Source organism: Pocillopora verrucosa, chromosome 12 (genome assembly GCF_036669915.1).
Source record: "Pocillopora verrucosa isolate sample1 chromosome 12, ASM3666991v2, whole genome shotgun sequence".
Classification (NCBI taxonomy): domain Eukaryota; kingdom Metazoa; phylum Cnidaria; class Anthozoa; order Scleractinia; family Pocilloporidae; genus Pocillopora; species Pocillopora verrucosa.
The window spans coordinates 9,209,166-9,233,529 of NC_089323.1; the positions used below are offsets into that span (position 1 = coordinate 9,209,166).

The 24,364-nt window shown below is 42.3% G+C and overlaps 2 protein-coding genes across 2 annotated transcripts; both read left to right on the plus strand.

The window, feature by feature from the left end:
• Positions 1 to 6,815: 6,815 nt before the first annotated feature.
• LOC136277165 (uncharacterized) lies at positions 6,816 to 7,289 on the plus strand. The gene has a single exon (XM_066158847.1). It carries the CDS (start codon positions 6,816 to 6,818, stop codon positions 7,287 to 7,289), a length of 474 nt encoding a protein of 157 aa, XP_066014944.1.
• A 12,030-nt stretch (positions 7,290 to 19,319) lies between these two features.
• Positions 19,320 to 19,685, plus strand: LOC131769443 (uncharacterized). The gene has a single exon (XM_059085166.2). It carries the CDS (start codon positions 19,320 to 19,322, stop codon positions 19,683 to 19,685), a length of 366 nt encoding a protein of 121 aa, XP_058941149.2.
• The last annotated feature ends 4,679 nt before the right edge of the window (positions 19,686 to 24,364 follow it).

The following is a 24,364-nucleotide window of genomic DNA, read 5'->3' on the forward strand; positions in this document are numbered from 1 at the left end:
GCCAATTACACCCTCCATTAAGGGGACAGACAGTTTCATGCGAGCTCCCACAATGGAGGCAGGCATGAAGGATGAAATAAGAAAATCCCATGGCCACCAGAAAACCAAGGAGGTCTTCACTTTTGATGATGGCCTGGCTGAACAACAGGGGCCTTTCCTTTCAGTAGCAGGGCCCATTCTAGCAGCTTTGATGCTTCTCGAGTCGCCCCCTAACAAGGAAGGAGAAGGGGGACCAGATCCCAACACTGTCTGGGAGATGCTAGAGGATGCTCTGGTCACGCTAGGCAATGCCAACGTTTGCTTGAATGTCTGGCATCAGCAACGCTTTTCAGATTTCCTTACCGATCTGGGAAAGAGAACCTTACACGAGGGTATTGTGACAGATAAACATCTCTTCCCTCACCAATTTCATGAGAAGATAAAGTTTGAGCATGACCACAAGGCTTCTACCTCAAAATTGGTCCGTAAGCCAAAAGAAGGCCTAAACCTTGGGCTAGCTCCCAGTCTTTTCGTGACTCGGCCACATATAAACTGGGTCAGCGGGGCCGAGGAGACTGGAAGAGGAAATGGGCTACAAGCCTGGGGGCTCCAATGCTAAATACAGTAAGACCGGTGGAGGCGCCAGATGAGCCTCTGATTTCAATCAGGCAGCTAACAACAACCTCAGCTGACTATCTGCCCTCTACTCATCCCATTACACTTTTGGACAAACAACCGGCAAACAGACTCGGAACTTTTTTAGCAAATTTGAAACTGATTACTACGGACAGATGGGTTCTTCATGCTGTTTCGGGGTACAAAATACCCTTTCTCAGTCTCCCACACCAGTGGTGAGCTTGACCAACAGTAGCCCGGCAAGGGCAGCCGAGGGAGCTAATGAAGGAGTCAACTCAGTCTCTCATTTCCAGGGGTGCCATTTTTGTGGTGGATCCCTGCCCGGAGCAGTTCATTTCGACTCTCTTCCTTTTGGAGAAGGGGCCGGGGACAGGGGAGTTCCACCCAGTGATCAACTGGAAAGCGCCGAACAGATTCCCTCCCAAGGAGAAGTTCAAAATGGAGGGGCTCCACACCACTCGCTCTCTTCTCCGCAGGGGCAATTTCATGATGAAACTCGATCTCAAGGACGCTTATAATGCTGTTCCGATTCATCCAGAGTCAAGGAAATATCTTTGGTTCTACCACGAGGGAAGAACATACGAATTTTGTTGCCTTCCTTTCAGTCTTTCACTGGCTCCCTGCTTCTTCACCACAATCCTCCATCCCATCATAGCAAGACTGTGCTCAGAGGGAATACAAACAGTAATTTACTTTTATGACCTTCTGCTGATTCACCATCAGAAGGACCAGTTGACTGAGATCTTCAATTATGTGAGGAGGCTTTCGTCCGGCCTTGGATTTATAGTGAAACTTGAGAAATGCTCGCCGGAACCCACCCATCGCTTAGTCTTTCTGGGTGCAGTGTTGGACACGACCTGCATGTCGATTTCCCTGCCAGACAAGCAGATCGATCGGATACAAGAAGCATGCCAGACGATGCTAGAGTCTCAGTCAACATCTCTGGGCGAGCTGTCAAGCCTGCTGAGCTGCATGAGCCATGCGGCATGGACAGGTCTGTGAGTAGCACCTTTACATTACAGAGCCCTACAACGCCAGCAGGCTTTGCTACTCCACCGGTCTGGGTGGCAACCCAGGTGTCAGATATGTTTGTCTCCACCATCTGTGGAGGACCTGAGGTGGTGGGTGTTGTCGAGTCCACACTCTCGCAACCGTCAGGACATCACCTTACCCTCCTTTGACCTTACCATCAGGACCGATGCATCTTTGCTGGGCTGGGGAGCAACCTGCAATGGCAGGACAACCAGGGGATGCTGGAGTGTGGGGAAGGCAGAACAACACATCAATGGCCTAGAGCTCAAGGTGGCCACCCTCGCCTTGAAGTCATTCCTGGGAGAGGGCGTGAAGTTACCACCCTAGACACTGGATCCCTCTCCTCCACAGCATATCCTTCTGGAGATGGACAATACTACGGCGGCTGCATATGTGAACAGGAGGGGGGCACTCAATCCCCTTCTCTGTCCCTACTGGCCTTGGAACCATGGTCTTTCCTGTTGACAAGGGGTCTGTGAGTAACAGCCCGTCACAAACCAGGGGTGCTGAATGTGGAGGCAGACCCAGCTTCACGGGAGTTCAACACACAAACAGAGTGGATGCTGCGGAAAGAAGTCTTCCAGGACATAGTTCGTCACTTCTATGTTCCAGAGGTAGACCTCTTTGCATCACTTCTAAACCATCAGCTGCCTCTTTATGTGTCCCGGCAACCAGACCCAGGTGCTACAGCAGTGGATGCCCTTCAACTAGACTGGAGTCAGTGGATGAGTTTCATTCACCCATCAATGGTGCTTCTGCCTCGAATCCTCCAGAGAGTGCGCAACGACAAGGCAACAGCTCTTCTAGTTGCCCCGAATTGACCAGGTCAGCCATGGTACGCTCAGATTCACCTGATGCTGACGGACAGACCATACCCCCTTCCCAAGGAGAAGTCTCTACTGTCACAGCCTTTCAACCAGGAGGCAGTTCACCCTCTGTGGTGAACTCTCCACCTGACTCTATGGCCAATATCGGGTCAGCCTACCAAGCTGCAGGTTTCCCTGAGGAAGTGACTAACGTTCTTCTTACATCATGGTCTCAGTCAACCAAGAAACGTTACCAAGCACCATGGTGGGTGTGGTCCCATTGGTGTTCTTCCAAGGGGTTGTGCCCCTTTTCAGCACCTGTCACAGATGTGCTGACCTTCTCGACAGAGTTAGTGACAAGTCGGTCTCTAGAATATTGGACTCTGGCAGTCTATAAGTCTGCTATCTCACAAGGACATCTGCTGGTGGGCCAGACTCGGCTGGGAGACCTACCAGTAGTATCTCGTTTTATGAAGGGTATGAAAACTGCCAACACCTCATTTGAGTTCAACTTGGAATGTTAAAGGCTTGCTTGAGTTTCTGGCAACCCTAGATCCCCCTTGTGACCTTACACTTAAAGTGCTATCCCTCAAGTTAGCAGCTTTACTGGCTTTGACGTCTTCAGCTCATGCACATGAGTTGGTTAAACTAGATTTGGCCTTTGCCTCAATCAAGAGTTACTCTTGGGAATTCACTTTGGCTGAACACACGAAAGTTTCAAGGCCTGGTCACCCTACCAGGAAGATTTATTTGCCTGCTAACGCAGACAATCCTAAGATTTGTGTGGTTAGAGCTTTACAGGAGTATCGATCCAGCACAGAGAAAAGAAGGCAATTTTCTCGCCTCCTGATCTCATTCGTTAGACCTTTTAAGCCCATCTCAAGTCAGACTATGTCAAGATGGCTGAGGAAAGCTATGCAGCTAGCAGGCATTGCTTGTCACTTTACTGGTCACTCCACCAGGAGCGCTTCTACCTCAGCAGCAGCACAGGCAGGTGTTCCTTTGGAGTCTATTCTTATTGTCTAAGACATTCAAGCAGTTTTTCCTGTGATCACCTGACAGAGGGGAGTTTGCTAGGGCTGTTCTTGCTGTTTTGCCTTAGTAACTGCCCTCAGGGAATACGTTAATTCTTTACCATGAGACAGCTAATTTCCATTAGGTGCCCAATTTTTATTAGTGTCTGAACACATTCAGTATCGTTTCTATTTCATAGTTTTGACTGTGATCCCCTGATTTAGGGTTTCACTAGATTGCGGTCCTTCGTAGGTTCTTACAGTGGAAATTTGTAGTTTTCAGGTTTACAAACATGTAAAAAACAACAAACATGTTGATCCAATGCGACCACTGCCAAAATTTGGCCCTTGCAAAATTTTTGCCAATTTTTTTCCTCGCCAAAAATTGGAAGTAAACAAAATTGGCTCTAGTGCAACCTGGCCCTAAGTTTCAAAATGAAATTCAAACAAACAGACAAGCAGTCCCTTCATAGAAGCCAGTCATGTCTTGGCTTGTTATCCTTTCAACCGCCTCCATTACGGCAGCTTTGCATTTGTATGCACGAGTTCTTGGAATTCACCATTTAGAAGAGTTTTCAGCCTATTGAAACAAAGCTCTATTGGATTCAAGTCAGGTGAATAGCTTGGTAGGTAGATTAGTTCGATCCATATTTCTTCTAGCCATCCTTCAAGAATTTCCCGCCTTCTTAATGATGTGCAGACACTTATACACCGTCCATTTCTTCAACACAACTTATTATTTCTGCAAGTGAGACAGACGGCTTTTCAGTCTTCATAAGTTCTATAAGTTCTAGATCGTCTTCTGTTAATTTACTCCACTTTGTACCTCCTTTAGGTCAAGTGCTAATCAAGAGTTCCCCTTAAAATCTTCTCCAAATCTTTGTAATGGTGTTTACGGAAAGCTTCAGTTCCTCGGAAAAATAACAAAACGATCTCAGAATGTATCCAGTCGCTCAATCTCCACCTTCCTGGAGAATTCTATCTATTACTGGTGATCGCATGTCTTTATCAAGAGCAACTCCAGTGTGATAAGTAGGTCCGAATTGGTTTACCTTTTGCGCCTCCACCCTCTGAAGTTGACACCTGGTGTCCAAAACCCTGAAAAGATAACTAATTTTGTCAAACCTACACACCATGTGAACAAAACGTGCCCCGTTTGTTTGACAAACATTCATTGTTTCATGCTCCAAACGAAACATTTTCATTGGTCCAATCGTCACAGTTGTCTTGGAAACTGTCTCGTTTGAAAAATAAACATGCACAAAAAAACATTCACGCTTCACGGTTGAATGCAAATGGTAGTAAGTTTTCTAATTGCATTTCATTCTGCTTTGCCTCAAGAGTGTTTTCACTGGATAATATGAACTGATCAGTTTTCCGACTGATGTTTCCAGTAGCGTACGTTTGATTCATAGTTATGATGATATTAGTGCTCATAGGTTCGCTCAACGGTTTGCTAAAAGGTTTGCGGGTGTGGACAGAACGTGGGATAGGCCATGCCCTACCCTGTGGCCTACGCTATGGCCTACCAGTGGTCAGATTTTAAGCATATATTATAAGATTTATAAGCATAGCACTGCTTCAAACCTTTCAACCTTTTCCTGAGGACTGTCTTACAAATAGCTTTCTTTTGCTGTTTTGGCAGCTACATTCCGATCAAAATTTCCTAACCTTCTTATAGAACAAGGAAATCGAGGAACAGAAGCCAGTTAAACGCAACTTTTGGGCAAACATCATCATATCAGCTCTCCTTTCAAACTAATGCAATACTGGCCCTCTCTCTGGACTCGCATTATTGCGTGACAGAGTGAGGAAAATTTAAAAACCAGCAGTCAACCAGCGGTTGTTTTGTACGTCTGACAATGGGCTGGGTTCCAGTTTTTGTCAAAAAGTTTACAGGATGTCTGCGGAAGACTCGGACGTGAGGTATGTAAAATAATAAATATTTTCATTTTAACAAGTGCCAAATAATCTAGTATGCATCACTTGGACCGTCCATAAGGTAATTATGTCTCATGGTCTGAGCATGAATGTAATTATTCGCACACGTTTTTAAAATGAAGATGTAAATAAGTTCAGCTGAGTTTTTGGAATTCCTTATTTCTTCACTACAACGATAACTCTGGAAGCTGAGGTTGGAACCATCACATGAATGTGCCTTCTCCATCCTCGAATCAACATAATCAAATGCACGTGTATTAATACCGTGGAAACATTGAGCAGTGAGTGGTTGTACTTTCCTTAAATTTGCATATTTTAGGACAAATACTGTATGCTTCCCCCGGTTTTCATTGGCTCTTGAATTCTGGAAGATGTTTAAACGCTGGTTTTCAAAATGTTATATGCAAGATTTTTGTGAGAAAAGGTTACAAATATAAATATTATCCTACTTTAGTGTTGATGAGACCTCAGGGTTGTAGATGATAATAGTGTGACCAATAGGATGGGTCCCGTATTTATTAACCCAGGGGTACTCTGATGTCACATCCACACTTTGAATTTTTTCCCCCATGGTCTTGTCAGCAACAAGGTATAGGGACACCGCCGTTTTTGGCCACCGAAGAAAGCATCGCTGGGATCTAGAGGTGGTACCATGCCGAGTTTGGATATAAGGTCTGAGATGTAAGAGTTGGTATTGATTTTGGTGCACCATTGACACTGTCATATCTCAACGACTCTATATCCCCATTCCTTTAAGATGGCCGTCTTCTCGTTCGTTGCCTGGTAAAGGGCTCCATTGTTCTGTCCCCAACATTCCAAGCAATTTGTTCACGAACAGTGAAACAGTTATGACAGCCATGAAATTTATAGACTGTTTGGGAAACAGGGTCATAACCATCCACAAACATAGGTCTTTGTCTGTCTTCCTGATTGGGGGTGGGATGATCTTTTGTTAGCCACCATTTTGTACCTATAGAATCTGTGGGGTGGTACTGGTCGCTTCGGATAAGTCATGTTTGCATCAAGCCAACCAGTCTTATGCTACTTTAGACTGGTTGACTTGAGCACCATTCCATCCTCTGGGGGGTTGGACGACGAAAGTCTTGCAGATGGGATGAAGCTTACGCCAGTACAGATGACAGGCTGCACTGGTGATGCACTTCTCAATGGGGTCAAAACCAGCTTTTAGTCGGAATTCGGCCATGAACTTCTGACATCCCACCCTGAAAAGACTCACATTGGACTAACAATAGGCAATCATCTCGTCCTTCAGATGAAATTCAACGTTGCTTGTCATTTGGTTTGCGTGCCAGGATTTGAACTCGGATTTTTACTTGGTTGATGAATGATAGTATTTGGCCTCTGGAGTAAGTCCCACCTAGGTTCGGTTTTCAAGGTGATTGAATAAATGCCTAGCAGTGGCAAAAGGATGTGCCACTTCGCCCTCAAGACAAAGGTTAAGGAGATATTTAAGCATGCTCAAGTGATAAAAATGTTTGAGGTGGACTTCCACGAAGCAAACAAAGACGAGCAAGCCCTTTTCCATGACGAAAGGAAGTTAATGAAGAAAGTTAAAGAAAGGATTCATCATAGAAACGATGGACACTATGAATTACCACTTCCACTAAAAGACAAAAGGATGCTGCTGCCTAAGAGCAAAGAGCTGGCCCTTAGTAGAATCAAGAAACTAAAAGGAAGACTTAAGCACACCGCCACATATCAGAAGAATTATCAAGGATTTATGAGTGAAGACATTGAGAAGGGCTATGCACCACGTGTTCCGTCCGAAGAATTGTCCCTTGATAATGGCTGCATATGGTACATTCTCCATCACAGAGTTTATCATCGAAAGAAACCAGGCAAGATTAGAGTGGTTTTTTGACGCAAGTGCTGAATACAAAGGAGAGTCTCTAAACAAACATTTGTTGCAAGGACTAGATCACACAAACAGCTTGACGGGAGTGCTTAGCTGATTCTGAAAGGAGCCCATGGCCTTCATCTGAGATATCGAGGGAATGTTCCATCAAGTGAACGTGAATGACAATACAGAAACCTTCTGAGGTTCCTGTGGTGGGAGGAAGGCGACATTGAAGGGCAATTAGTCGAATACACTATGACAGTACATCTGTTTAGGGCAGTGTCATCTCCTGGATGCTCCAACTTTGCTCTAAAGACGACAGCAGATGATTTTGAAGAAGAATGTGGTAATGAAGCTGCAGAATTTGTATGTCATGACTTCTACGTAGATGATGCCTGAAGTCTGTTTCATCGGTAAAAGAAGCCATCAACTTAATAGAAAGCACTAAGACCCTTTGCATGAAAGGGGGCTTCAAATTGCACAAGTTTATCTCAAATCAAAGAGAAAGAGAAGTGATGGAGGCCATTCCAGTTGAACAACTTGTGACCTGCTACCCATTGAACGAGCCTTGAGAGTACAGTGGTTTGTAGAGTTGGATGGATTACACTTCAGGGCGGAGCTTAAGGACCGACTTCTAGCCAGGTGCAGAATCCTGTCCACCATCAGCTCCGTATATGATCCCCTCGGTTTAATAGCACCATTCCTGCTTCAGGGCAAGAGAATTTTAAGAGGAATTTGCAAAGACAGTGCATATTGGGATGATCCAGTACCCAATCCTGTATTAATGCAATGGACGAAATAGAGAGAAGAGCTTGGAGCTCTTGTAAACTCAACTCAAGGTATCACGCTGCTATAAGCCAATCGATTTTGGAGAAGCTGAATCAATCAAGTTGCACAATTTCTCAGATGCAAGTGCCTCTGGATATGGTCAATGCTACCTAAGAATGATAAAAAGTCGTGGCAAGATACACTGCGCTTTAGTAATGGCTAAGTCTAGAGTAACGCCTTCAAAACCCATGACTGTTCCCAGACTAGAGCTTACCGTTGCCTTGCTATCTGTGAAAATCAGTTTCTCTCTCAAGAAGGAGTTAAAGTTTGGTGCCATCCCTGAAGTCTTCTGGACTGACAGTGAGGTTGTCCGAGGATACGTGTCCAACAATTCAAAACTATTTCATATCTTTGTCGCTGATTGAGTTCAGTGCATTCGGGAGTACTCTGAACCACACCAGTGGAGAAGACTGGTTACAAAGGAAAATCCTGCAGGCAAGGCCTCTCGAGGGTTAAAGTGCCCAAGAGCTGGCAAACAGCCACAGATGGTGGAGTGGACCCGGCTTCTTATGGAAACCCTTTGACTATCAAACTAATGTTGACAAAGCAGCAATAGGTTTTGTTGCCTGGAACAACTGCTTAGAGACTGGGTTGATTTCTGCAGATTTCCCTATAAAAATAAAGTAGATATTGTATTAAAGGGTGATGACCTACTGAAAAAACCAAGATAAATATTTGAGTTCTCATACCTCAAGTCATTTGTCTGGCATGGAGGTTGAGAGAAACCAGTGGTGGACCCAGGCTTCTTCCCTTTAGGCCTTAACTTAAGGTGCAGGGTTTGGGGGGGATAAAAAATGAAAACTGAAAACTGTGTCATTATGGCCTAACGCTGTTTTATTTTTTCGCACATAGTTTGATGAATACTGGTTATGACAAACTTGACGCACTTTTCGCCATTAGATGAGCCTTTCTCAGAAGGGTGGAGCCACGGTTCAACTGTTTGAGAGTCATTTTTCTTTACATTCATGACAAACTTTCCCTTGGTCAAGGCAAGACTCACAGCATGATGTACAGCTGCAATTGGAAAATTAAGATAGGATAACTGGACTTTGACTGAGCTTGTAGACAGGCGATACAGGTTGAAAATGTTCAGAAATTCCTTCAACTTCAGCCAGCACTTCCTTTCTAGTTTAATCTGCTGCTTGATAATAGATAGAGAGGAAGGCTGGCCTTTCTATGAACAGTTGTAATAATAGAATGTCAGCATCTTTAATCATTCTTTGTTTTAGTTCCAAAGGCTTCGGTACAAGATTCGTTCTTATATAATCAATATCAATTTCCTTTGTGTAACCAACAAGAACCCTCCTTCTTTCATCAAACTAAAGGTTGACTTCCAGAGAAGCGATACAGTGACAGGAACAGTGGCTGTCATCTTCTTCATTCTTGGTTGGGTTAACAATGCCAATAACACCCCATCCAAGGGCAGACTTTCTTGCATATGGGTCATCTTCCTTTCTGGGTATCACTTCCATCTGTTTGATAGCATGCATGCAGTTGGTTCCTATAAGCAGCCCAACTCTGATACCTTCTCTGTAAGGCATAAGCAGGTCCACTATAGGTATGAGATGGGGCCAATTGTGTGCTGTCTCTGGTCTTGGGATTTGCCCTCGCATGGCTGGAATACCTCTGTGCGAGTACACCCCTGGTGAGCGAATGCTGGTGTCTTCATTAAGGCCTTGTACATTCAAGCTGCTTCTTACACATGACAACTTCTTCTGCCAGGACCGTTGATAACTTTAGCTGAACTTGAGGTCCATTTACTCACAGTTTTTCCAGAACTGTCCTTAATGAAGCAAGCATCTGACTGATCATCCAGAAGAGCATAGACAAGTTCTTTGTCTTGAGGGTCTTGTTTATGACGAAGCCACACCGGTATGATAAGAGAGTGTGAATAGCATTCAGCACGTTTCTTTGAATCGGATACTTCTATTCGGTGAGAGGAGGCTTCAGGAATTTTCCCATTGGTGTCTTGCTTGTCCTTTGTGAGGGAGTTGTTGTGTAATAGGGTTGTATAAAGACCACTGCATGCAGCACAGCTCTTCTTTAGTTGACAGTCTTTACAAAGGTGACCCCACCTAAGACATCCGTGACAGAGACCTCTCATGCGTAGGAACTGCATTCTTTCTGGGAGCGCCAGATTTATAAACTCTGCATGCATCAGCAAAGTAAGGGCCTTTACAGAAGTAGCATGACTCTCTCTTCAATCTGTCTTCTTTCCTGTTTTCACACAGCCTGTTGCAAAGCAGTTTTCATGTTTTCGAATACTCCTATTCCTTTTGCCTTATCCTTATAAACTCTGCATGCATCAGCAAAGTAAGGGCATTTACAGAAGTAGCATGACTCTCTCTTCAATCCGTCTTCTTTCTTGTTTTCATACAGCCTGTTGCAAAGCAGTTTTCATGTTTTCGAATACTCCTATTCTTTTTGCCTTATCCTGCTCCCTCATTACACCAGAAGTGACTCAGGGATAAGAAATCATTCCAACAACGAAAAAACACTTATTTCTGCGGAAATATGCGAGGCTTTGGATGGTACTGTGGCCAGAAACGTCACTCATCAACCGAACTTTCTCATTCAAACATAGCGGCGGATATTAGCCCAAGTGGTGATTAAGGTGAAAAGAGCTTGTGCCCCGATGCTTTTGTACTGCAATTCGGTCTGCACATTCTATCTTGTCCTTCTACTTATCCATGACCTTGAACTTAACCCTGGGCCTCCTAGTTCTTTGGGGAAAAAACCAAAGAGCAGAAAGATCAACGTTACTATCGCTCATCTTAATGTCTGCTCAATGGCTTCACACAAAAAGTTCTACCTGGTCGAGCAAATGATTGTTCATGATAATTATGATCCATTTGACATCTCTGAATCCTGACTGGACCCCTCCACGACTAATAACGACCTCCAAATTCCTGGCTATGTCATTTTCAGGCAAGATAGAGGCCCGCATAAATCTGGGGGCGGGATCATTGTTTACATCAGAAACTCATTTCAAGCATCGAGCATTGATAACTTGTCAACAACTACGGATGCTAATTCCCAACAACTTTGGCTTAAAGTCTAGTGCAGGAAATCAAAATCTTTTCTACTGTGTGCTGCGTACAGGCCAGACTCAGAAGCCATGTCTATATTCTTGGACGATTTTACTGCCTCTTGTATGGACTCACCTCTTCTAGGAATGGAAGTTATGGTTACTGGCTACCTGAATGCAGACATTTTGCTGGGCTCTCCTTGCCCTGAGGGCCGAGCTTTGATGGATCTCTGAGATTCACTTAATCTCTTAATCTCTCGCAGCTCGTTACACAACCAACAAGGACCACTGATACATCTGTGATGCTAATCGATGTGGCACTAGCAACAAACAAGAACTTTATTAAAAGCTACATTGTAAATACTTCAGCCGTTACTGATCATTGCTTGGTGGCAGTCACACTGAGCCTCAAAGCTCCAAAGCCTCGGTCTACTTATATTTTCACCAGAAGCTACAGAAACTACAACTCTGAGTTATTCCCATCTTTGGAGACCTAGGGGCTGTTAGTCAATTTCAAGTCAGGGCAGAAGAGCCCCTTGGGACATTGTCTAACTAGACTAGTTTCAAACAGTCACAGTTGCTGTGGCACCTGATTGGTGCCAGAAAATAATGGTGTTTTTCTGCCTAATCAGAGCGAAGTATGCTTTAGAGTCCTTTTGTGTGTTTTAACACGGAGATGTACAAGATGCTCAGTTGCTCGCCTTGTTTGTTTGGGCCGTGCGATGAAGCTCTGCTTGAGGTGAAAAGTTTCAGTCTCAGCACAAAATGTAAGATAAATCGATCAGATTGTCCGCGAAAATCTTACCAGAAATTATATCAAATACTTTCGCAGGTATCACTAGAGACCGTATTTAAAGTTTGTGAGGTTCGTATAAAACATAATGGTTGCAGGTGTTAATATGTCACTTTAAACGTTAGACGAGATGTAAACTTAAATTGTTCTAAATTTCTCATATAATTTGCTGTGACTATCATCCGATACAGTAGACAAGTACTGCTGAAGTGTAAAAGCGTCAGGTAGGGAAATGCTGCTTAATGCCACTTCCTAATCTCCTTGTAAATCGATTCATTTACTCAATCCATTTTTCCACAAATTGGCAGTACTGTTAGAGTAGAGTGTTTTGCTTCCATTGTTCCTCGGTAAAGTTAAGTAAAAGTTTCCCATGTTAACTCAATCACAGCAAACACAAATGACTTGAATGCAATTACAAATTGAACTTTATTTTACCCTGCATATGTGCTTTTACAATATGTTTTGTGAGTGTTTTCTTGCTTAGTAGATTTTTTATTTTGATACCATTGCTCTATATGCTAAAGTTTTTATCTGCATGCGATTTGGCTTTACTGTAATCGATATCATGCTCTCTAAGTGTGTCCCGGGGCCCATGTACTGATACCCAGGCCAATGAAATTCTATCCCCAATTTGAATATCCATTTTTGAATATCGAATCCTCCTCCTTTCTGATGATGTCTAGATTTGCCACTTCTTTCAGTAATTCTATTTCCCGTTCCCCTTGCCTTGGTCTTTGCCTTTGCCTTTCCCTCTCCCTCTAAAGGTCTTAGGCGTTTCATTATTGTAGGTTAAGGGTCTCTTAAGTTTCATTCCATCATGCTGTTTGTTTTGACTCAAGAAAAGGGCAATTTCATATAAAATGTGGAAACATCAAAGCCATTGAATATAGAAGGATACAGCTGTTTGTTTTGACTCAAGCAAAGGGCAATTTCATATAAAATGTGGAAACATCAAAGCCATTGAATATAGAAGGATACAGCAGTTGTTCACAACCACATGGTCATGTATGGATTGTGTTTTTAAGAGGCGATCTCTGTAAGAGAGGTCCAGGGCATTTCGCATGGGAAAAAAGATTTCCCTCAAACTTGGCCCAATAAACTATCTTTGGTAACAAGTAAATAAAACCACATTAGTTTCTGGAAATACGTTAAAATAACATTTTTAGAGCTCTCAAAAGTCAAAGCTGCAAAAGGCCCTTTTTTGACCTCATGCGATATCCAAAATTTCAAAAGTTAAATAGCCCGGTCCTCGTATCACACCGCATGCAGCAAAAGATATTTTGTATTCTTAAAGTGTGTGATATATAAGGTGTATAAAATGCATTTCAATTTTGATATTCGTTTATTCAGAGGCTCGTCATAATTTATTTAAAAACACTCGTTGGACAGCTTTCTGAAATTGGTTAAAAGTACTCTTTCCTTCTTGGTTGATATTGCTCAAGTCCAGACCAGACCATTAAAAACTCCGCTTGATTTCTGCTAATAAGATGTTTGGCTGCAGAAAAATATAAAAACATCTTGCACTTATTGATTTTCTTCGCAGAGGTGACTTCAAACCTTTAGCGGTATTGCTAGCGTGACAGCCGATTATGCAAATTAGTTCATTGAGCAAACTCCGACCGTTTTGTATGAGTAGCTCAATAAATCTTAGATTTTAACCATTTTAAGTAGAAAATATAGTAGACATATAGTAGACAGAGCTTTAAAAAGGATATCGCATTTGCAGAATTAACGGTGGACGTCATAACTAGATTGCATAACAACTGCACTCCGACATCATGCCCTCCATTTTTGCAAGAGGTGCTGCATTTGTATCTTGCATTTTGAATGCGAGCTCAAAATGTTTGCACATGTCTCTCAGCATCTTGACTTTGAGACTAGGCAACCTTGCTTCTCTTGCCAATGAGCACACATCATATATATCCAACATGATTGGATGTCTCAATCCTATCTCATGCATTACTGTGTTCCTCGCCTCTCTCAAACACTTTTGAGGAAATTATTTATTACGTTACATGTCACCTCATTTTTCCAACAATTAGCTATATCTATGTTGTAAAGCGCGTAATTTTATTAGCTGTAATTCATACGTCTCTTTCGGTACTGGTTTCCTTGGGATTAATAACACTAAATTCTTGAAGCGGTATTCGTCACAAGAAGTCCTATTTTCAGTCGCGTTCCTCAGAAACTTCATTCGGAGACTCACGAGGAGTTTCCGGTTTGTTTAACTTGCCTCAGAGTACTGACTCAATAAATAGTCATTTCTGCTTAATCCATTTGTCAAAAGAGAGTTTCACAGAAGGAGAGCTTATTTTTGCAAGGGCTGGCCTTTTCGATGTAGAAGACTCAGTTATGGCAAAAAGTGGGTCTGCGCAAAGCATAGGCACACTTATGGGAAGTTCTGGCGCCAAAGGTCAGCGTGCCAGTATCCAACACGCCCTGGCAGCAATTCCAAAGGGGTAAAGAGCCGGTATTCTGTCAATTTGCAAATGTCAAAGGCCATTTCTAAGATGTATGGCGTTCTATAGAGGTTTAGACAATACTGCAGCTGAGGGAGCAGATGGTTTCAAGGATTTTCTCCAAATTATAGACAAATTGGAAAGCGTGGGAGTAGAAAAGGACTAGTGTAAAGGGGTTCGGAAGAGGCTTCAGGAGAGTAAGTTGTATTTGAAGACTACATACCATAATCACTGCGAAGAGGACAATAGTAAATGTGCCGATCACTGTAGGCTCTTTGTACTGAGCGATGCTGCTGACACTGACGTTCAGAAAGTATGCAGTCACAGTCACAACGTGAAGTGTGAGGATTGTGAGAAGCTGAAGAGTGTTCTTGAAGAAGTAAAAGGCGCTATTTCTGAGTACACAATTCAATTGGGTAGGTTCCAAGGGGAAGACTATCTGTATGAAGCAAAAAATGCTGCCGGTAAGATCTTTGAATGGAGAGGGCATATCGTGAGAGCAAAAACCAGGATCAGTACAAGCAGCAAATTGTTGATAATTTAAAGGGAGGTAAAGCATTTATAATAGTTGACTGGACAATGAAGTTCATAGCGATGAAGTTCCAGGAAAAGCAAGCAGAATGCTTTCTCAAGAGGGAAATCAATTGGCATGTGAGTAGCGTTGTTGTAAGACAGGAGGAAAGCCTGGAAGTAACCTCATACGTACACCTTCTTAACAAACAAGACTGGTTTTCAGTGCTGTCAGTCTTAGAAAATATCTTTGTCACCATAAAGTTACGAAATTCAGGCACAAAAAAGGCCTTTCTAAGATCGGATGAAGTGGGTTGCTATCACAAAAGTAAGCTGGTATCATCTCTACGAGGTCTCGGATATCAAGATTGCCACTTTCAGCTACTTACACAACTTTGAGTTTACACAAGGGGGCCTGTCCGTTTGAAGAGAGTTTAATGTTGGACCTGGAAAGTTTATTCGGTAAAATTAAAATTGCAATTTTTCCACAGAAAAAAGACGGATCTGGTGGAGGAGATTCCATTTTTCCCCACTACTGCTCGACGAACTGCATCAACAGGAGAAAGCAATGATGGCAACGACGTTAGTTCCTATCAATGCCCTGAACCTGGTTGCGATGAAGATTTTAAGACCCAGGCCGACCTTGACTTCCATATGAACTAGCTAGTTCCTCATGTAAGTCCTGTGCCTACGAGCATGACTTAAAGTCTTTGTGACAAAGTGAAGAGGTAGTGGGTTCACACTTTTATTAATTGTCATTAGAGGGTGAAAGTTCGACTGAACTGGTTGCAGTAGCCACAGAACCCTTGACAAGTACATCAAAGCTTCTCGTGGGATGGGCTCTTCATAAGAGAGGTGCAAGTGAACGGCTTTCGCAAAACGTCAGGCAGTACTCGACACAGAAATTTAATATCGGATGAGACACTGGCAGAAACCAAACCCAGAGAAAGTAACAAAGGATATGCGAACTGTTACGATATGCACAATTTGATTGACAGCTTACCTTATTTGGTTATTGGCTTAATTAAAAATATGCAGTGATTTCACTGCTAGTAGTTGCGTGCCTCCAACATGGCGTATTGAGTTTCTTGTAGTATAGAACAACACGAAACATGGTGTCAGGAGTAAAGTTATACCGTGCTCGTAAGTTAAATTAAAGTTTAATTACTTCGAAAAGCAAGCGAAGATGTCGGATACTGAACCAGAAATTCCTCCCACACCGAGTGCGAGTGGTACCGCTGCCGTTGTGAGTCAAACACATGGTCCCCGATTCGTGCCGTCCAATTTTCCAGTGCCTCAAGTAATTGTCTGCAAGGGGGATAAAGCGTCTAATTGGGAGTTCTTCCGACAACAGTATGGAGATTACAAAATTGCCACGGAACTCTGTCAGCGGTAAATGTCAGTTCACCTGGCTTCCCTTCGTTCGATTATGGGAAAATAATGTTTACAAATTTTATGAAATTTGAGCTTGACCGCCGAACAACAAGCAACCGTGAAAGGATGTTTGGATGGTTTGGAAGCACACTTTAAGCCTCAGCGAAATGTTGTGTATGAAAGATATGTGTTCAACAGCTGTGTACAAATTGTAGAAGAAAGTGTGGACGTCTATGTCAATCGACTTCGAAAAATCGCTTCATCTTGTGAATTTGGCGCATTAACTAACGAGTTAATTCGCGATCGGCTTATCATTGGAGTGAAAGATAGGGATTTGAAAGGTTTGTCGTTGCAAAAAGCCATAGAAATTTGTAAATCAAACGAAATTACAAAGCAACAATTGAAGAGCCTGGAAAACGAAGAAAAGAAACCTCATGAAGAAGTCAACATGTGTAAACAAAGTGGCAGCCGCTCGTCAAGAACAACAAAGAAACCGCCCGCACAAGACTTGAAAAAGAAAACACCCGACTTCAAAACTAAACCCGAGAAAGGAAACTCGAAGCGAAAATGCAAGTATTGTGGTAAACAGATGCACAACAAGAGGCAACACTCGGATTCTGATCTCTAAGTTCTCACAGTGGATGTAGTCTCCGCAATCGCCAGTAAAGGTAAACAAGTCCTTGCCAAGTTAACATTCTGCATTCAAGACAAATACAAGACGTCTATGGAGTGCCAACTAGACACCGGTGCCTCGTGCAACGTGATCAGTCATCGAGATCTGTCTATTCTGTTGCAGAACGGATCACCTCCACTTAACCACAGTTCAGTGAAGCTTAGATTGTTTGATGGATCAATCATGCGCACCCTGGGAGAAACACACCTAACTGCAGAACACGAAGGAAAATGCCACACCCTAAAGTTTCAAGTGGTCGACTGCACAAACAAACCTTTGCTATCTGCTGAAGCCAGTGAGCGAATGGGTCCTCTGAAGTTCAACTTCACCCCTCTGGAACGTGTGAACATGGTGAAAAATATGGCAGACCTCCCTCTTACAAAGGAAAAGATCTAAAGCAGTTACAAAGATGTTTTTGATGGCTTAGGACACATCAGTAACTCCTCGTTGGCAACAGATGACAACATAAAACCAATCCAACTCACACCCAGATGTGTACCAGTCGCGCTTTGCGACGAGGTAAAAGACAAGCTGTCAGACCTGGAGAAGAGAGGCATCATTCAGAAGGTAACTCAACCTACGGAATGGATTAGTAGCATGGTGGTTGTAGCAAAACCGGGCAAAATAAGGATATGCTTGGATCCTAGAGACTTGAACAAAGCCTTGAAACGCCCTAAGTACCAGATGCCAACACTGGAGGACTTTCTTCCCAAACTAGGAAAAGCAAAGGTATTCTCCACGCTTGATGCGAAAGATGGATTTTATCAGATCGCCCTGGACAAAGAAAGTAGCATGAAAACAGCATTTTGGACCCTGTGTGGACGATACTGTTACAAACAAATGCCTTTTGGAATCAGCGTAGCACCTAAAGAGTTCGAGTGTAAGCTTCAAGAAAAGTTAGCTGACCTTAATGGAGTGGTTGTGGTACGTGATGATATCTTAATCATGGGATACGGAGACAGTCAAGAGGAAGCAATGAAAGACCATGATGACAACTTGGTAAAACTTCTTCAGCGAGCGAGACAAGCAAATCTGAAGCTAAACAAGTCCAAGATGAATCTGAGAAAGCCTAAAGTATCATTTATGGGCCATGTCATCACAAGCAAAGGTCTAAAACCAGATCCAAAGAAGGTGAAAGCGGTGGAAGAAATGCCCAGACCTACAAGTAAGAAGGAATTGTCAAGTCTTCTTGGTTTTGTGAACTACTTATCCAAGTTTCTACCCCGACTTACCGAAGTAGCCAAGCCACTACGAGAACTCACATTCAAAGAAGCAAGATTTCTCTGGTCACCGCAACACGAAACTGCCTTCTCTGACATCAAGCAGCTTGTGGTCAACAATCCTGTACTAAAATTTTATGACCCTCTCGCTGAGGTGACCTTGCAGTGTGACGCTAGAGAATACGGATTAGGCGCCACTCTCCTTCAAGATGGCCAATCTGTAGCATTTGCATCTCGCACTTTGTCACCCACTGAAAGGAACTATGCTCAAATAGAGAAAGAGTGTCTAGCGATCGTTTTTGGATGCCAACGCTTTGACCGGTACCATTTTCCTGAAGCCTATTCATGCAGCACCGTGCAGACTCCAAAGGATGCTTTTACGTCTATTGAGATACAACCTTGAGGTACAGTACAAGAAAGGAAGTCTAATGTACTTGGCTGATCATCTCTCAAGAGCTCCAGTAGTTGAGAGAAAAGAAGCGGATGAGCTAGATGAATTCCAAGTGTTTGCTTTGGAAGTAGAGAACCTCAACCCCTTTGATGCAATCAAGTTGTCCCCTGGGAGACTTGAACAGTTGCAAACATGCACAGCCCAAGACCCAGTTCTACTGACACTGAAGACAACTGTCATTACTGGATGGCCAGAGGTAAAAGAGCAAGTGCCCATCCCTATCAGAGATTACTGGCTTTATCGTGACGAAATCTCAGTACACAATGGAGTGCTGTTCAAGAACCACAGAGTTATCATACTAAAGCTTCTGAGAGAAGAAATCATGTCAAGGATCCACTCAAGTCATTTGGGTATAGAGTCCTGTCGGAGGAAAGCAAGAGTTGTGGTATTTTGGCCGGGGATGAACAGTCAGATCAAAGAAATCGTGTCCAACTGCCATGTCTGTGCAGAATTCCAAGCACATAATCCAAGACAACCCTTACAGACACATGAGATTCCTGAAAGACCATGGAGCAGAGTCGCAGCCGACCTCTTCATTCTTCATGGCGAGAGATACATTGCTCTAGTGGATTACTTCTCCGACTTCATCGAAGTAGCCGAATAACCTGACACAACATCAAGTTCAGTGATACAGTTCTTAAAGGAACAATACAGTCGCCATTGCATCCCAGGCTGCCTTGTCACCGATAATGGATCACAGATTGTCAGCCAGGAATTTATGCAGTTCGCAACAGATTGGGAGTTCAAGCACGTGACCTCCTCACCAAGATACCCGAGATCTAATGGCAAAGCAGAATCTGCTGTTAAAATTTTCAAGAGTTTGTTCAAAAAAGCTTTTAAAGATAATAGAGACCCTTGGCTTGCTCTTCTCAATTATCGCAACACTCCTACTAAAGGTATGAAGTCAAGCCCCACTCAGCACCTCATGTCACGAAGAACCAGAACACTGTTGCCAACAGCCACTAGCCTACTGCAACCAAAAGTCCTTGAGGGAGTGAACAAGAAGATCAAAGTGAAGAAACAAAAGGCGAAGTACTATCAGGATCGTACTGCAAGAACACTGCCAGAGATAGAAATCGGCTAGGAAGTGAGGGTTGCCCCTCAGGAGCGAAACCAGCCTTGGAAGAGTGGAAGATGCGTAAAGAAGCTATCTGATCGTTCCAATTTGGTGGAGACCTCTAGTGAAACATTACGGAGAAACAGGCAAAGCCTAAAACCAGTACCGTCAACATCATCCCAGTCATTGGGCAGACAGTCAAAACCAACGACACCTGCCTCAACTACAAGCTTTGAAGCCAGCCCACCCGATTCAAAGACAGCTGCCATAGCTCCTGAAACCCAAACAGCTCCACAGATGAAATCACCAGAAGTTCCAGCTGCTCCCAAAGTACTCAGGACCAGAACAAGGATTGTGAAACCACCATCAAGATACCAAGACTTTGTAACGACTTGAAGGATGGACTGCTAGTTTAAAAAAAAAAAAAAAAAAGAAGTTCATTGTTGTTGCTGTTGCTCCGCTAAAAGCAACTTTAAAGAACATCGCAGAGGCATTTTGTTTGTAATGTTTATTACGATTTGTTTAAGTTGCAGTTCATTCTTGTGTAGTTATTTTTTTCAAGAGAAGGGAGATGTTACGATATGTACAATTTGATTGACAGCTTACCTAATTTGATTATTGGCTTAATTAAAAATATGCCGTGATTTCACCGCTAGTAGTTGCGTGCCTCCAACATGGCGTGTTGAGTTTCTTGTAGTATAGAACAACACGAACTGCTTGCACAATAGATGGAGAGAGAATGTTCGATATAACAGAATGGTTATCCAACATACAGGTTCAGGATTTCTTCTCAAGATTGTGCCATAAACAGTGATCTAATATACAACAAGAATCGGACGATGCCACCGACGCAGAAGACCACTTGATAGAGGCATCCCCGTCTGATGTAGACGAAGGGTGTTTGAGAGAGGCGAGGAACACAGTAATGCATGGGATAGGATTGAGACATCCAATCATGTTTGATATATATGATGTGTGCTCGTTGGTAAGAGAAGCAAGGTTGCCTAGTCTCAAAGTCAAGATGCTGAGAGACATGTGCAAAAATTTTGAGCTCGCATTCAAAATGCAAGATACAAATGCAGCACCTCTTGCAAAAATGGAGGGTATGATGTCGGAGTGCAGTTGTTATGCAATCTAGTTATGACGTCCACCGTTAATTATGCAAATGCGATATCCTTTTTCACTAGGACTCTTCAAACTTATGAACAGAGACTGTTATGCAGACAGGTGTGACGACAAAATATCATTTTTTCCCTTTCAGCCAGAAATCCGAGCCATCGCTGCTTTATTACGAAGGGAGAAGCAATTCAGGATAATTACACAATTGAATTACGTGACAGCGGTCACGGTGTATTTCAGTGTGTGTTGTTATCGCCGGTTACAATAAATAGAACCTTGTAGTCTGGTTTTGAAATGTTTATACAGGTTTGAATAGCGTAAGCTGTCAGAACTAAAATATGAAATAACAGAAGCCAAATTTTTAAAAAAGAGTTTGCGAGCGCTAATCAAATTATGTTATTCGATACGTTGTTGTTGACGTCTTTCATCACGAGATATTAAAATTTGTTAAATTTTGGCCTTTTGAAATGTTTAAGGTATTAATCGGTGTGGTCTTAGAGCTATGTCTACTATATGTCTACTATATTTTCTACTTAAAATGGTTAAAATCTAAGATTTATTGAGCTACTCATATAAAACGGTCGGAGTTTGCTCAATGAACTAATTTGCATGATCGGCTGTCACGCTAGCAATACCGCTAAAGGTTTGAAGTCACCTCTGCGAAGAAAATCAATAAGTGCAAGATGTTTTTATATTTTTCTGCAGCCAAACATCTTATTAGCAGAAATCAAGCGGAGTTTTTAATGGTCTGGTCTGGACTTGAGCAATATCAACCAGGAAAGAAAGAGTACTTTTAACCAATTTCAGAAAGCTGTCCAACGAGTGTTTTTAAATAAATTATGACGAGCCTCTGAATAAACGAATATCAAAATTGAAATGCATTTTATACACCTTATATATCACACACTTTAAGAATACAAAATATTTTTTGCTGCATGCGGTGTGATACGAGGACCGGGCTATTCAACTTTTGAAATTTTGGATATCGCATGAGGTCAAAAAAGGGCCTTTTGCAGCTTTGACTTTTGAGAGCTCTAAAAATGTTATTTTAACGTATTTCCAGAAACTAATGTGGTTTCATATACTTATACTAGTTTGAGGGAAAACTTTTTTCCAATGCGAATGCCCTGGACCGCTCTTACAGAGATCGCCTCTTAAGTCTTTGCAAGAAAGCACACCATTAAAATGAACTATCTGCTTGTGAAGGAGTCGGTAAAACATTTTAGTTCCATGTCATGTATGCTGTAATGGGACAGTTTCCTTAATAGAACAGAGGGACTAATGGTATCAAATGCCTTTGTTAAGTCAATGAGAATTGCTCCTGTTGCCATAACACTATCAGCCTTCCTTCGGATAAGATCAAAGAAGTAAGTAATAGCTAGCTCTGTTAAGCAGTTGCAACAGAAACCAAACTGGTACTTAAAAAGTAGACTATAATGCTCCAGATGAGCCATCGACTGCTTGTAGACTATTTTTTCTATGATCTTTGAGAAAGTATGGAAAACTGATGGGCCTATAATTTTCAATGTCAGCCAGATACCCATATTTATAGAGGGGATCACCTTGGCCACTTTCCACTCACTAGGCACAACTCCAGTTTCAAGAGATAAATTAATGACAAATGGTTTAGTCAAAACAAGAGCAGCATCTTTGAGAAATCCTGAGGGAAAATTACCCAGTCATTATGCTTTCTTTCATTTAGGGTTTCTTAGCTCTTTAAGAATATCTGATTCTCTTGCAGTTTGAAAAGTAAACTGACTTTCCTCATGTTAACAATCCAAGAGTCTCCTAGGACTACCTAAATGTTCTCATTAAAGGAAAGAATGTACCTCAGCACATCACCCATGAGGTCAAAAAAAATGAGGTGATGTCTGATCCTAAAAGAGTGGCTAAAGCATTCAATGCAACTTTTATGAATATCAAAAAGAGGTAAATTGATCAAAGCTTCCAGGGTACACCCAATTTTCAGAAGTTGCCGTCTTTCATAAATAAGATGAATGGTCTAAATAAGTTAAAAATTTCTCAGTCTCAGAAAATTTGTTATTCTCATTCTCTTTGTTGTAAATTAGACCACTTGGTATTGTTTCATTTTTAACAATTTCATTGCAACTTATCTCATAATCTCAACATCTTTAAATATAGTTACCTCTTCTATCACAGTCTTTTTGTGCATCAGCCGGGCATAAACCATGCACCTAGGGCATTAGTCACTCAAGTCAATTACTCTGTTCATAGACTAAGCACCTTTCTGAGGATTCATGCAGATCCCAGCATGCAGATCTTTTGAATCTCTGTCACAGCTGCTTCTGATACTTTCGTGCATCAGTCTCTGGTTCATGTTGGTACCATTTGTCTGTAATCTTGATATAATGATCTTTACAGATGCTCCAATGGAGATATGCTGCATCATTATTGTGCCTGGAGATGTATTCTGTATTAGCTAATACCTCACATCCAGATACAATATGATTCATTTTCTCTTCTTATTGCAAACACATTCTGCATCCACTTGCTGGCCACATATTACTTTCTGGTAGTTTCTGATGTTTATTGCCCGGTCTTGATCTGCCACAAGTACTCCCTCTGTTTTTCCTTTCAGATTACTTAACAACCATTTGTTGAAGATGACTGTGTCTATGGGAGGCTTGTCTACAATCCTGGGATACTGGTAATGCAGTGCTTTGTTTTTCTACTTCTCTTCTTTCATGGATCTCATCTTAGACTTCAATATGTGTTTCTGGGCCTTAGCATTTTCCGAGGCTCATTCATATTCTCTATTCTCAAACCCCGGCATTGTTACTTCCCTTTTGAACTTAGTAGTATTCTTGGATGTTGAATTTTTTACTTTAGACCTTTCATGTTAAAGCACCTGCTTTGAATATTGCCCTTCTTTGTGCCCCCTGGTGATGACTGAGCCCTATTGTTACTGTTTTGAATGCTGTTTCTACATCAATCAGGCACCTTCCTCCATCTTCTCTTGAGATGTATTATTATAATTATTATCATTATTATTCTCAATGTTATTATTACTATTATAGGGAGGTTGAAACCTGGATGACATAACACATTGAATGGTGGGGAAAGGAATCTTCAGCAAGTAAGCAGAAGTGTGAGGGCTTTAGTGGTTTTAAGTTTAAGCAATTATAACAGACAACATATTTAGGGGGAGATTAAAAGTTTGAGATACCTGGGCTACTGTGATTAAGGGAGGTTTGATGGATCATATATAATAAATGAATGTACAGTTGACAAATGCACTTTTGTAACAAACAATGAAAAGCAGTTCGTGTAGTGTGATCGTCCAGGTGAGTGTAGTTCTGAAAAGAACTGTTGTTGGTGACTGACGTTTCGACTATCTGTGCGATAGTCATCTTCAGAGTCAAGTGAGGAGTAGTTGTCAGTCGATGATGTTATAAAGTCTGGTCTGTTGAATGTGATTGGTCTGTTTAGCCGTGATGTGATTGGCTGGAAGACTCGTGTAGAGTTTGTTAACAGTCATTGGTCGGTTTCGATCCGTCTGTTGTTTGTCGGTCTGTTTGTCGGTTTGTTCACGTCGTTAATGAGTCGTTTGTAAGGTGCTGGTAATT

Coding starts and splice junctions, on each gene's coding strand:
- LOC136277165 (XM_066158847.1), top strand. CDS start 6,816: ATGCCTAGCAGTGGCAAAAGGATGTGCCACTTCGCCCTCAAGACAAAG.
- LOC131769443 (XM_059085166.2), top strand. CDS start 19,320: ATGCAGTTCGCAACAGATTGGGAGTTCAAGCACGTGACCTCCTCACCA.